We start from the raw sequence: 12,894 nt of genomic DNA, 5'->3' as shown, positions 1-12,894 counted from the left end.
GAAGGGGTGCGAGTTGTGATATTAACCCAGTCATTAACATTCATATTCAGTTGCTTTGGATTAAGGTTCCCTTTGAATTTGGAATCTTAGTTATTATGCTGTCTGCCCAAAACACTGCTTTTTATAACTTCAGCTCTATTAATCCTAATATTCCACATAAGATGCCTAATTTCCCTGTTGACACTCTGCCATACGGCACCACTCATGATGACTCAAGTCTCGTTTCTATTCTGGGTGAATCTCCAGATTCCCCCAACTCCTGAGCTCCCTGATAAATGCTGTGCTGTTGGCGGAGCTGCTAATTTGACCACTTTTAGCTGGGCTGTGTCTAGTGGAGCACCCATCATCGCCGTCTGCTCTATATTTAACCTGCAGCTAGTTTACTCGGCCTCTCTTAAAGGAAGACGTAGTAGTTTTTTTTCATATCTTGAGAGAGTGAGGCCGTTGGGCTGCCATATTGGAGGGTTGCATTGCATAACTGCCATCGGAAGAACCTGAAACCCTCTGCCTGGGTAAGCTTCATGAATTGTAAAGGAAACCATGTTAATATACTCAAATTCTTTCAAGGATGCGTGGTTGTTTTGTTGTTCAGTTATGGCTGCTGACTTCAGTTAAAAGTATAGAGTATCCATATCTCACAGCGTCTCCATCTGCACAGCAGAGGACTGGAAAAGCTTTAAGAAATGATGCAAATTCCAGCATGACATGACATGAAAGTGGGTTAATCACAAATGACATTCTAACAAACAATGACAGTAATGGTTTCTCAGTTGTAGATTACAAACTGACCCGCGATCTGAAGTTTTCCTCCTAAATGGCCAACTGCCCTAAATCTCTCAGTATTAGTCTATTTTTTGTGCACACAGAATTTTAATCCTCTTTTAAATCTGCCAGGGAATGGAGTCAAAGTCCCGTTCCTCTGTTTGACACACATTTTATGCAACTATGCAAGGTCAATAGCATTACTGCTGCTGAGGCACAGGGGATGACTGTGGATGTCCCCATACAGTATCAGACCAGTTCACTAAACAAAATAATCATTAACCTAAAAAAACACATGACAAATGCAGATCTCTCATGCTCAGTATGGTCTGAATTTATAAAGATGCATCATCTTTTCTTTCAAATAATGCACTGTTTGTTACTGTAAGTGTATTGTATTTTGTGATCAGTACAACAATGCACAATAATAAATGCAATAAAATGAAGGCTGACATCATTGAAAGTGAAAGTTAGCATTGTTGTACCTCCATGTAGGTTAAATAAAAGGTTGCAGTTACCTTAATTTATTAGTGATTTCACGCACCCCCATGTGAACAAGTGACACAAACATGCCCATGAAGATGTGTGACCTACAGATGCTCATCTTGAATTTTATACCTTCACTGAGGTGTGCGAGGCCTTCCTGCTGTAACACTCTCAGGTGTGACTGCAGAGCCTCACTCAGCTCAAAATCTCTGAGTAGGGTAGTGGGACAAGAGTGGTTGGGTGGACTAGACATATGCATTGAGAATGAATGAGCACAGAACCTATGTGGTATATTGTTCCCTCAGGGTCCGTGATTAAGACTCACAGAGTGACACTCAGACAGGTAAATACAATGATGAACTGCTCGTTTTAACTCTCCAGAGCAGAACTTTAAAACCTGCTGTGTCTGTGTGTGTCTATACAGTGTGGCAGCACGTTAATGCACCTTTTCATGCCTTTGTGCTGGTGGCTGCTGTGGCCTGAGACAGTGTATTTAGTAATAGTTCTATCAGACATCATCATTTAATGTTTCCTCGCTGTGAAAATGTACCTCTGCAACATTTCCTGTCAGAGTACATTTGAACTAATTTTCACTTCTATTTAACTACTTTTTGAGTTGCAGTTCTTTTATTTTAGTAAAATATTTTAATACACCTCCCAATCTGTTGATTTGTGATGGTAATGAACGTTTTCTAATTTGTGCCTTTTAATGTAAAGCACTTTGAGTTTACCTGTAATGAAATATGCTATATTAATACAATTGCCAATATGGTGCCAGCTCTGCCTTTTTTTAACTCGGTGTATTTGTATAAGTGGGCTCTTGCTTCTCACTGTGTTATCTCCATTTTTTTTTGTAATGTGCGTATAACACTGGCAGTCAGAGTCTGTTAATTCATAGTCACTCTGGCCTTGACATTTGGATCACAGAAAACATGCTGCAGTCCACACTCCAAATTCAATACATTACCGCTATTTGTAATAAACAAAGTACTGACTCATTCCCCACTACAGCTACTGTAGAGCTACTGAAAAAGTTTGCATCTGTAGTAAAAAAATGAATATATGCCTATATTAGTCATTTCCTGTGGGAAACTCCACTTGAATTCACGTACAGCATGTTCTTTTCCCGATATTGTAGAGCTCAGCTTATTTGAAGCAGTCTGTACTCGAGCTGAGCAGCAGAGAGACAGATTGTGAGGATGATGTCACCTAGGAACAAATCCTGGAGATGCTAGACTGTGAATAATAGAACAACTGCTGGCACATGGTCATGGCTTTACTGAGATACTGAGCTACGTTTTGGCTCAGACTAAACTGCAGTGGATTGTGTAACATGGAGAGGACTTTCTAATACTGTCTCCACCCTCGTGTGTAAGAATGTCAATGCACAGTAGAATCAGAGAGTTATATAGTATTAACAACAATGTTAAAAAATAAGGATGTGATGCAGCAGAGTGAGTTGATTATTGAGCTTGGTAATTACATCTTAAAGCAGGGGCTCCCACTTTTCAATATTGCAACATGTTTTGGTGGCTGTTATCATTCCTTCTGTTTATTCTGACCCTGGAGAGATCCTGTGTAACCTGGTTTGATCGACTCAGGCTGCTGACTGAGTCAGATAAACTGTGGAATGTGTTTTTGCACAGAAGGAAGACTGGATCTAGCTTCATCACTTACATTGAAAGGGCAAATTGAGGGGACCTTTTAGTCAACATGAACAACTACAGCAAGAGAATATAATGGTCATATGGACAAATGACTATTGTTTTAATAGAGCAGAAGATAAGATACTGGGTTAAACTGGGATACTACTGCTATGTGTGTGAATAACAAAAACAAATCACAGTTACTCAGTCCTGTAAGTATGTGTACTGTGTGCTGCATTATAAAATTGTCTGTAGCAGATTCAGATGTCAATAATCTCAATTAACTAGAAAAATGGCCAAAATGTGGAAAATAACACTGCGTGTTAACTAAACAACACAATTGTCATGAGCTTCAAGTTACTGTTATTTTCCTCTTCTCCCCTCTCTCTGTCCCTTTGTCTCTGAAGTCTATGTTTCAGTCCTCCATAATCCTCTCTGCTCTCTCTGTGCAGCTACTCAGTGAAAAGATCAGTGGAGCTGAGGGGACGAAGCTGGACGAAGACTTCATGGAGATGGAGAGGGTGAGTGCAGCACAGGTGTCCGCTCTTAGTTTCCCGTAAACACAGATGATTCATATTGTCAGTCGAAAAGCCCCCCCAATTCCGAAAATCCTTTTGTCTTGTCAATGCACATTTTCTTGCTGTCATTTTATTAGTGTCATTGCACACAGCAAGTCAGAATCAGAAAACAGGAGGCCACAGGAGTTACAGGGGTAACAGCCTCACCAGAAGTCGACTAATTTATCTAAACTGGCAAGTCTGAATCTGAATCAACTTTGGGTACAGCCCTGATGTAAAGTACAGAGCTGCAGAGAAGATTTTGTTAGCCTAGCTTAGCATAAAGACTGGAAGCAGGGGGAACAGCTAGCTTAGCTCTGCCCAAAGTAAAAAAAAAAAAAAAAAAAAATCCTACCTACCAACAACTCTAAAGCGCACTGATTGATATGTTTATGGAAGATGAGCTTCCATCTGAGGATGCAGAATAGGCTGCATTGTCTGAAACTACAAATACCAGATAGACTTGAGTATGATGAAATGAAGAGTAACATGGGACGCTTCGAGCCTTACTTTACTGATAACAGCAGCACAACAAGAAACCCCAGAAAATGTAATAACCATTTTTTTTGTTTTTGGAGGCTTTAGTGTACCATCACAATATTACACTTGGTGCTTACGCTGTTAATTACAATTACAAGAGTAATGGCTGATCAAGTTTACAGTTAAATGCAGTTAAAGAAAGAAAAAAAGTACTGATTCAAATCCATTTTGTGTGTCGAATAAGTACGACTTTTGCTAAATCATTCTACATCATCATGAATCCTATAATTATTATCGATAATTCATTTGTGGATAATTATTAATTCCATAAAGCATATTTGAATGTTAGTGATCACTATGAATCATCTAAACATCTAAATTATAACATATTTTGGGGATGAAATTGATATTCAGGTTTCATTTAAGTTACACTAAGTTGAATAGCTTAAGTAGTGGAGTCACATAGTCTTTTTTTTTTTTTTCATCATATTTATCTTAATTCACAAACGGCAAAATATTTGCACAGAAATCTCTCATTTTTTAATCTTGTTTTTGTATCTTGCTTCCATCAGAAAATCGAGGTGACCAACAAATCGGTGTTTGATCTCTTGTCCAAAACAACTGAGTATCTCCAGCCGAACCCAGGTAAAAAAAAAAAAAAAAAAAAGAGAGCTGAATCATTTGATTATTTTGTTAAAGAATTTGCTGTCTTATAGAAAACTACGACACGTCTTGCAAAACTAATTGATTTTGTGGTACATTCATTGTTTTCCTCCGTAGCCTCTCGAGCCAAACTGAACATGCTGAACACAGTGTCTAAGATCCGAGGGCAGGTGAAGACCACTGGCTACCCTCAGGCTGAAGGCCTGCTGGGAGACTGCATGCTGCGCTGTGGCCATGAACTGGGAGAGGACTCCGTCTTTGGTACCGCATATCTCATATTCCAGAAAATAGCGGCGGGGGCTGCAGGGAGGCGTTAATGGATGGGTCTCCCATTTACAAACAGTCAAACATGCGCCGCGGAGAGGGGTGGGAAGCATGTTGTCACAATATCATGACAGCTTGAATATAAGCTTTCAGTGTTTAGAAATAAAGCAACTTGCTGGAAACCACCAATATTTTTCAGGGGTGAATTAATTTGCATCACTCACCCACTCATTTCCAGCATGGTTAAAAACATGACGACCCCCTCACACAGGGAAGGTTAGCATTCACAGAGAAAAATGTAATGTTGGCATCAAATTCCTGCTGTTTTCTTTTAGCACAGATGAAGAACAACCGACTCGGTGTTCTCCATCTGTTCATCTACTTCTGGATTTAACATTTGTTAATGTCAGCATGTATTAAAAACACTAAATGGACAGTGCTTTATAAAGTGCTTTCTACCTTAGACAAAGTGCAGTTTAAGGCACAATAACAACTTTTCATGTTGATCCGCTCATCAGCTCTCAGTCATCTGTGTTTTTTATCCCCTGCATGGACGCCATCTTACTGATGACGTCGCTTTGAAACCTATTGTCTTCTTTAGAAATCTATTTGGATCAGGCTTATGCTAGAAACAGGCCTTCATGCTCCGTTTCTCTGTCAGGATTCTTTATTCCTTTTTCATTTTAGTAAGAAGCCTCATTGTTTTCTGATCTACCCCAGTTTTTATTCCCATAACTTTCTCTAGTTTAATCTACATTTCCACAGCATGACGGCATCTGTCAGTACCACAGAATCATGTCGCACTCGCCACTCTGCTGCTCTCAGTCAACAGAAATACAGTTTTTATTTGCTATTTAATTCCAATCACTCACTTTTTTCATTCGCTGGTTAGATAATTTCATTCTCAGGTGTTTCACATTAAAAGTCTTGTAGTGACTCAAAAGGCATAGTCCCTCAGTTCTGTGGCAGGCTTTTATGTCTCTGTGAGTTCAGGGTCTAGAGTTTCACTGTGGGAGTTGGAGCAGGCTGATGGATTTGGGTGGAAAATCCATCACGTTGTTACGCTTATAATTTTTATGATCCCCTGTCACTAATAAATAATACTTTCTAAGTCTAAGTTTAGCTTCTAAGTTTTTAATCATGGGAATGTTGAAGTTACTTTAAATATTCAAAGGCTAAATTATTAAATTGGCAAAAAAGTTAGATTCACATAATCGCATATTTATAGGATTTAAGATCAAGTATTGATTATATTAGTACTGATTATGTGAAGCCAAAACTACTTGGCATGATTTCTGTGTTACAGTGCCCTGCTGAAAAGACCTGAAAAGGTGAACTGAAATGATGTGGTCTGTGTCCCTCTGTCCTCTAGGATGTGCTCTGGTGGACATGGGCGACGCCATGAGGCAGATGGCGGACGTGAAGGACTCCCTGGATATAAACGTCAAACAAAACTTTATTGACCCCCTGCAGAATCTGCAGGACAAGGACCTCAAAGAGATTACGGTACGTTACAGCAGCCCGTAACCTGTAGCTAAAGGTACATGACAAGTGGTAAGCCATTTGTTAATTTATGATTGGCAGTTTAGACAAACTACAGTATGAGAGGGGTTTGATTTTGCTCCACGGTTCAAAACTACTTTAGTTTCAAAGTAATGCTGACAGCGTTTGCAACACGGGGAGGAAATGTGACAACATTTCCAGGATGTGCCCAGATTTCTGCAGCACATTTGCAACAGTGCTGCAGGACAGTGTAAACCTGTGTTTCATTTCATTTGATCCAACTATTAATACCACACCGTATAACTGTTATTAAAAGTAAAAGTCCTGCATTCCAAATTATATGTGAATGTATTATTTGCTACAAACAATTGCTGGATAGTTCAGTCTCTAATTGCTGCATTACATTTTATTTGCTGACCATATATCATTTATATACAATCTGAAGCTATTAAGTAACCAGTAACAAGCTGTCAACTAACTGGAGTAGCATGAGGAGTACTCCTTGTAGTGGTAGAGTAGAAGTAAACAGTTGCAAATATTGAAGGCATGCACATCTACCTCACAACTGTAAATGAGCATGTGCTTGCTTACATTCCACCACTGGTGATAAGGAGGCTGCAGATTGACACAGATGCACTTGTGTACCATGCTTTTCCTCTGCTTCCCAGACATGATGAAAAGTCACTGGGTTTTTTTGCTCAAATGTGGTTCTTGTACTGTACTTATTGCTGTACATTCTTTTTATGGTATTTTGTACTACACTGCAGATTGGTGACAACTGATAATGAATCCATAGTCCATACATTATCACATTGGATGTCCAGTTGTAAATGAGCAGAAAAAGGAGCAAAAAAAAAGAGTCTTTTAATGTAATTAAACAAGCGGGGTGAGGACAGTCAGTGTGTGGTTGTTACATTTCAATCACTTTTTAATGAGAAGGACCTTTGATTAAATTACTTTTCACTTTTTAATCTTCACTTCCACACTTTTCTTTCCTTTTCTCACCTGATAACAGTTCTGATACCTCGAGTGTGGCTCTGTCACCATGCTCTTTATTTCTCCCAAATTTAAAATCTGTGTGTTCATTTTCATTTTCATTTTTTTTATCAAGAGCAAAATGAAACGATTAATTCTTTTTTCAAACTCAGACTCATTGGCCTTGGCTCATATTGATGAGTCTAAGTTTGAAAAAATGATTAATCGTATAGCTTTTCTTTTGATAAAGAACATGAAAACGGATGAAATCGGGTCCACAAACCCGAACACCATACAAGGGTTAAGGTAACATGAGGCCAGGAACTTATTGCCGAAACAGAAATTAGGTCACTATTGATGCCGTCTCAGATTTTGTGTATCAGACCTATATGTGATATCGGCATGTTCCTGTTTGTTGCTGTTTGCAGCACCACCTGAAGAAGATGGAGGGCCGCCGGTTAGACTTTGACTATAAGAAGAAGCGCCAGGGGAAGATCCCGGATGAGGAAATCCGGCAGGCTGTGGAGAAGTTTGAGGAGAGCAAAGATCTGGCAGAGAGGAGCATGTTCAACTTCCTGGAGAACGATGTAAGAGAGGATAGAAATAATACATATTAAACTGACCAATAGGGAGTAAACTTAAGGCAACCAGCCATTTAAACACATCAACTTATTAGCTATTAACGTGTGAAAAGGACTATGTAATACATCAAATTTCTTCCCATTATCACAATGATACATTACAACGTGTAACGGTGGTGCTTTAAAGGGGTTATGTCACTTTGCTGGAGGTTAAGTTAATGTGTGTGTTTGCACATGCTTTGGGTTTTGGCCAATAGGTGGAGCAGGTGAGCCAGCTGTCGGCACTGATCGAGGCTGCCTTAGAGTACCACCGGCTGTCGTCTCAGATCCTGGAGGAGCTCAGCGGAAAGCTGCAAAAGAGGTATAGACTGTGCTCTGTTGTACTTGAGGCAACACTTCACTCTCACTTTGCTGCCAGTAATTACTTTGCGGCGCTCATCCTCTGTGGGAGAATCGCACTCTCATTCTGGTGCCACCGTTCAAAAAGTAATTTCGCTCAGAGTGGCTGTGAGCAGTACATTTATTCATGGCACCGGCTTACAGCATGTGACCTGGGAGTTCTTCGTCATTTTGGAGCCATAATGGAGGTACACTGACATCCACACAGCATCATACCAACTGCCTCGATGCCATGACTAATGAGATGAAGTAATGATATTTTTTTTTCAACATTCATCTCTTTTCTCCCTCAGAATCAACCACCACCAAACCTCTGTATGTTTACAGTCCACTTTGCACATTGCATACTTTTTGAAAACCTTTTCAATTCATTCATTCGAAAACTGTGATGTGGGTGAGAAACTAAAGGAATGAATAGAAGTTTCTGAAAGACATTTGCTTTGCCACCTGTTGTTGGAGTTTTAGGCCGTTGGTTGTGTAATAAGTGACAACATGTTACTGTCGGCAGACTAATGTTGTCTGTGGTCTGATCCTGAGATGAAGTATTAAGTGTTAAGATGTTTTGATTGCGTCAGTGCATTTTGGTTGTGAGACTAGCTGTCATGTCGTCATTACACAAACACACAAAAACTTAAAACTAGAAAAAAGAAAGTATGTGACTAAAGCCAAAGTCTCTTGTCTGACAGTGTTATGTGTTGGTGGAAAGAGCAGCAGTGATTATGTACATGTCTGAGAATAAAGAAATGTGTCCACTATGAATCCAAAATTGCACCAGATGAATTAGACACATTGCAATTTTATGTCTTAAAGGGATAGTCTGGATTTTTTGCAGCGGGGCTCTTTGAGAAGGTCAATGTGTTGCGTACAGTAGATAGCGGTCAGCACGCCCCCAGTTTGGAGGAGCAGACACGAGTTCCAGCACAAACCCTAAGCAGTGTAGTGCTACGAGCAGGAGCAGCAGAACACATACAAGTGGACACTATATTTAGAATATTTTCTCTGCTTTACATTTGTCATCAGACAGCCCTTTCAGCAGGGAGCTGTGGTCGTCCTCTCTTTCTCTTTGCTTGCTTCAGAGCTACCGGACTCCATTACAAAGTGTGTTATGCTCCAGAAATCATTCACAAAAATCTGAGTTTTACTTTGCAGAAAGCAGGAGTTGAGTGGCCGAGGCTGCGGAGGCACAGCGTTTGTTTAGCGTCATGGAACACGTTTTTCTCACTCTGCTACCTTCTCATCCCAGGATATCCTCAGCCAGCAGTCGGCCCAAGAGGGAGTTCAAACCAAAGTCCATCAGGAGCAGCATCGAGACCCTGGACAACAGTCAGCACAACGGCCTGTCCTACAGCTCCTCGCTCAAATCCACCGGTACAGCTGCCGCGTGTCTTCCTCCAATCTGTGTTTTTGCTTCCTTTCCTGTAATTTTCTCTGTCAGCCTCATCTTCATTGTTTGCTTTGAGTTCTACTGTAGACTTTTTTTCTGTTATCCCCCACAGATATCCAGATCAACCACACAGTCAATGGCAAAAGTAGGTATTCCTTCATACAGTGTTTAGGTGTGAGGCTCTCATCCCTCTGAAGGGGCTTAACTTCCGGGCTGTTATGTGTTCATAGTGCGTGCTGACAACGTTAACGCTCTATATTGTTATGGCATTTAAAAAGACGGTGTATCGTGGGCCATCACAAGCTAATGTTAACGTTAGCTCAGCGATCAAGCTGACAGCCAGACTGAGAGGACAGGACTGATTCAGATGATATCTAATATCCTCAGCTTTAACTGACAGATGTGACTCACCAGCAGTTTGCCATTAGAACCAGAAGTAAAAAAACCACGTAGGACTTGTTGTTAAATGCCATTTTTGGCTGTAATGATTTTAGAGAAAAATGAGCAGTATTAGTTTTAAGAATCCCAGTAATGTAGCTGTTATATCACTAAATATCATTTAATTGTTATTGCTATGCACAAACTTACTTATGATAGTTCCAATGTATCTACAGTAGTTGAACATATTAGTTGTGTCTGATTTCATGTCTAATGTATCTTGTATTATTTTACTATTTTTGTCATACTCAGTGACAAAGTGATTTTGACAGGATTTTTGCTGTCTGTCTATGTCTGTCTGTCTGTCTGTCTGTGTCATTGTGTTAGATTTATTAACGTTGTGTTCTTATGTAGAAGTTAGGTAAATTCTATTCACTTTGTGGCCAAATGCATGTCTGACCACTTTTAAAGGAGTCAGTGCAGCTAAAGTTCCCCAGCACACCCGTCAAGGCCGAGAAGGAGATTTACAGCATCCGAAAAGCATTGCTGCCCTCTACTGGTGAAAGTCCAACACAACCAGTGTAGAGTGCACACTTTAGGTCTTGATTTTCTTCATCATATACTGAGTGTGAGCATTGTTCTGTGTTGTCCTGTGCTCAACATCATCTCCATTTGTCTTTCCATCTCACCCAGCTGATCATATAACCTCTGTTCCACTGTCATGGCCTGAGAGCCCCACCATCAATGGCAGTATCCACCGTGAGTAGCACACAGTAACTCTGCATTCACATCTGCGTTTGCCCGCCGTGAGGAGAGTTACCGGATCAAACCAGCACTTTAAATCGAGTGTAAAGTTCAGTCGTGATCTTGGAAACTATAGTTTGACTGAAGGTAAACTTACTATCATTTTCAAGAACTTTCAACCTCATCTAAGGGTCTTCATCAGCCAATTGGAGTTTCCTCAGTTTTCATGAAAATCAGTATTAATACTGAGTTCTGACAAATGAGCAAATCCCATCCACTCAAGGCCAACTTACTAGTTTTCCTCTGAGCTTTCAACTGTATCTCACAGTCTTCGTCAGTAGATGGAATTTCCTCAGTTGTGAAAGAGATCTTAAAAAGAACTCAAGGTTCACTTACTGGCTTTTTTATGCATTTTAACCACGTGTCACAATCTCCATCAGCAGTTGGAGTTTGTTTGGTTGTCATGGAGATGGCCCAGTATTAGTAGTGAGTGTTGACAACTGAGCAAATTCCATCCACTCAAGGTCCTCTTACTAGCTTTTTGTGGGCTTCACAATCACATCTCATAGTCTTTGTCAGCAGGTGGAGTTTGCTCCTTACAGACATTTTATTGATAAAATGATTAATTGAAAATATGGCAGGAAATTGAAAATGCAGCTTTAGTTGGACGCTCGGTGTGTGCACTTCAGCCCTTTCCCATAAATGTGAAGCGGTGAAACAGTTATTCAACCACCTTATAATCTCTTTCTGCGGTGCAGAGTCGGAGGTGTTGGACCAGCCGTGCTGTCGCTCCCTCTATGACTTTGAGCCAGAGAACGAGGGCGAGCTGGGCTTCAAGGAGGGTGACATCATCATCCTCACCAACCAGATAGACGAGAACTGGTACGAGGGCATGATCAACGGCGAGTCCGGCTTTTTCCCCATCAACTACGTGGATGTCATCGTCCCCCTGCCTCAGTGAAGGCTGGCACCTCGAGTCCCCAGCAGATTCCCTCCCCCCCGTGCGCCTCATCACGCTCAGCCTCTGTTCCTCAGCTCGACTCGGGCCTGAAAATACACGGGGCTGAAAAAAAATTCTGTCTCCTGATTGTCAAGCTGAGCCAGAGAGGTAGTAGTTTTGTCCCAAGCCAACTTACAATGAAATATCGCTGATTACATTGTTTTCTCTGTTTATTTATGAACGTGAAGCCGACTGAAACCCAAGCCATTAAGTGGGACACTCCTCCTGGTTGGTCTGACCTAGGTGCAAATGTCTAGCAGTCGTCAAACTCTGTAATTCACCATCCAGTTCACCGCCAGTCTCTCAGATGACGCTGCTTTCTGTTTATAGTGATCAGAGTTTATCTCGACGAGCTGTCCGCCTGTTTTTCCCCCCTCACCACTCTGCTCGAAGTGCACCGCTGGACGTCATGACAACATTGTTGGTCACTGCAAAGAGTTTATATGCTTTCATTTGCATTGTAGTCATTTCAGGAACATTATTTACATGTCAGGGTATTTTCAATCCCAATACACTGTCATTTAGTGGCTTTAACCGCCATGTACCTCTGGTATAATGCTGACTTCATACTAGCTAGCTAAGAAGCTAAACTAATCCAAGTACAAATTTAGTCAGATGAATGAGGGGTTAAATCAGCCCAGTGTTCAAAGAGTTGGTTCATCCTAATTACCCTGCTGATAGTTTTTATTTTATTTGTCCAAGTTTTGAGATATTTGTCTCTGAGGTTTAAGGCTCAGAGCCAATACAGAGGGGCTGAATGGAATTTCCTATGTGTTGCTCAAAGGAGTGAACCAAGACACAAATTAAAAAAAAAAACCAAAGGTTTTTAAGCCAAAGGTTGGCTGAGAAAATAGGATTTGTTTTAATTGGGCACTCTTTACCCTTTTAAAGGACATGAGATGAAGGCTTGATGAGCCTGTATAACTCCACTGCTGCTCTAAAAGACCTCCAATATGGCCACTGCAGTCCTGTATTTTACTGATTTTTTTTTTTTTTCTGTTTTCTATTTGTAAATGATTTTAGGTTCTGTGTTCCTTTTCAAACGCAAGCCTCTTTTTTTTTGGTAAGTATT

General features: G+C 40.6%; 1 protein-coding gene across 1 annotated transcript in view; it reads left to right on the top strand.

The window, feature by feature from the left end:
- Nucleotides 1-11,798, top strand: part of sh3gl3a (SH3-domain GRB2-like 3a) — a 32,288-nt gene extending 20,490 nt beyond the window's left edge. Inside the window, exons 2-11 of the mRNA XM_070833734.1 lie at nt 3,347-3,415; nt 4,504-4,576; nt 4,712-4,855; nt 6,231-6,364; nt 7,765-7,923; nt 8,175-8,278; nt 9,560-9,684; nt 9,813-9,845; nt 10,772-10,837; nt 11,581-11,798. Coding sequence (XP_070689835.1) covers nt 3,347-3,415; nt 4,504-4,576; nt 4,712-4,855; nt 6,231-6,364; nt 7,765-7,923; nt 8,175-8,278; nt 9,560-9,684; nt 9,813-9,845; nt 10,772-10,837; nt 11,581-11,783 — 1,110 coding nt within the window. The 3' untranslated portion in view covers nt 11,784-11,798. The remainder of the gene's footprint in view (nt 1-3,346; nt 3,416-4,503; nt 4,577-4,711; nt 4,856-6,230; nt 6,365-7,764; nt 7,924-8,174; nt 8,279-9,559; nt 9,685-9,812; nt 9,846-10,771; nt 10,838-11,580) is intronic.
- The last annotated feature ends 1,096 nt before the right edge of the window (nt 11,799-12,894 follow it).

Source organism: Pempheris klunzingeri, chromosome 1 (genome assembly GCF_042242105.1).
Source record: "Pempheris klunzingeri isolate RE-2024b chromosome 1, fPemKlu1.hap1, whole genome shotgun sequence".
Lineage (NCBI taxonomy): Eukaryota > Metazoa > Chordata > Actinopteri > Acropomatiformes > Pempheridae > Pempheris > Pempheris klunzingeri.
Note: the sequence above shows the minus strand (reverse complement) of the source record. Positions and strands in the feature narration are given on the sequence as shown.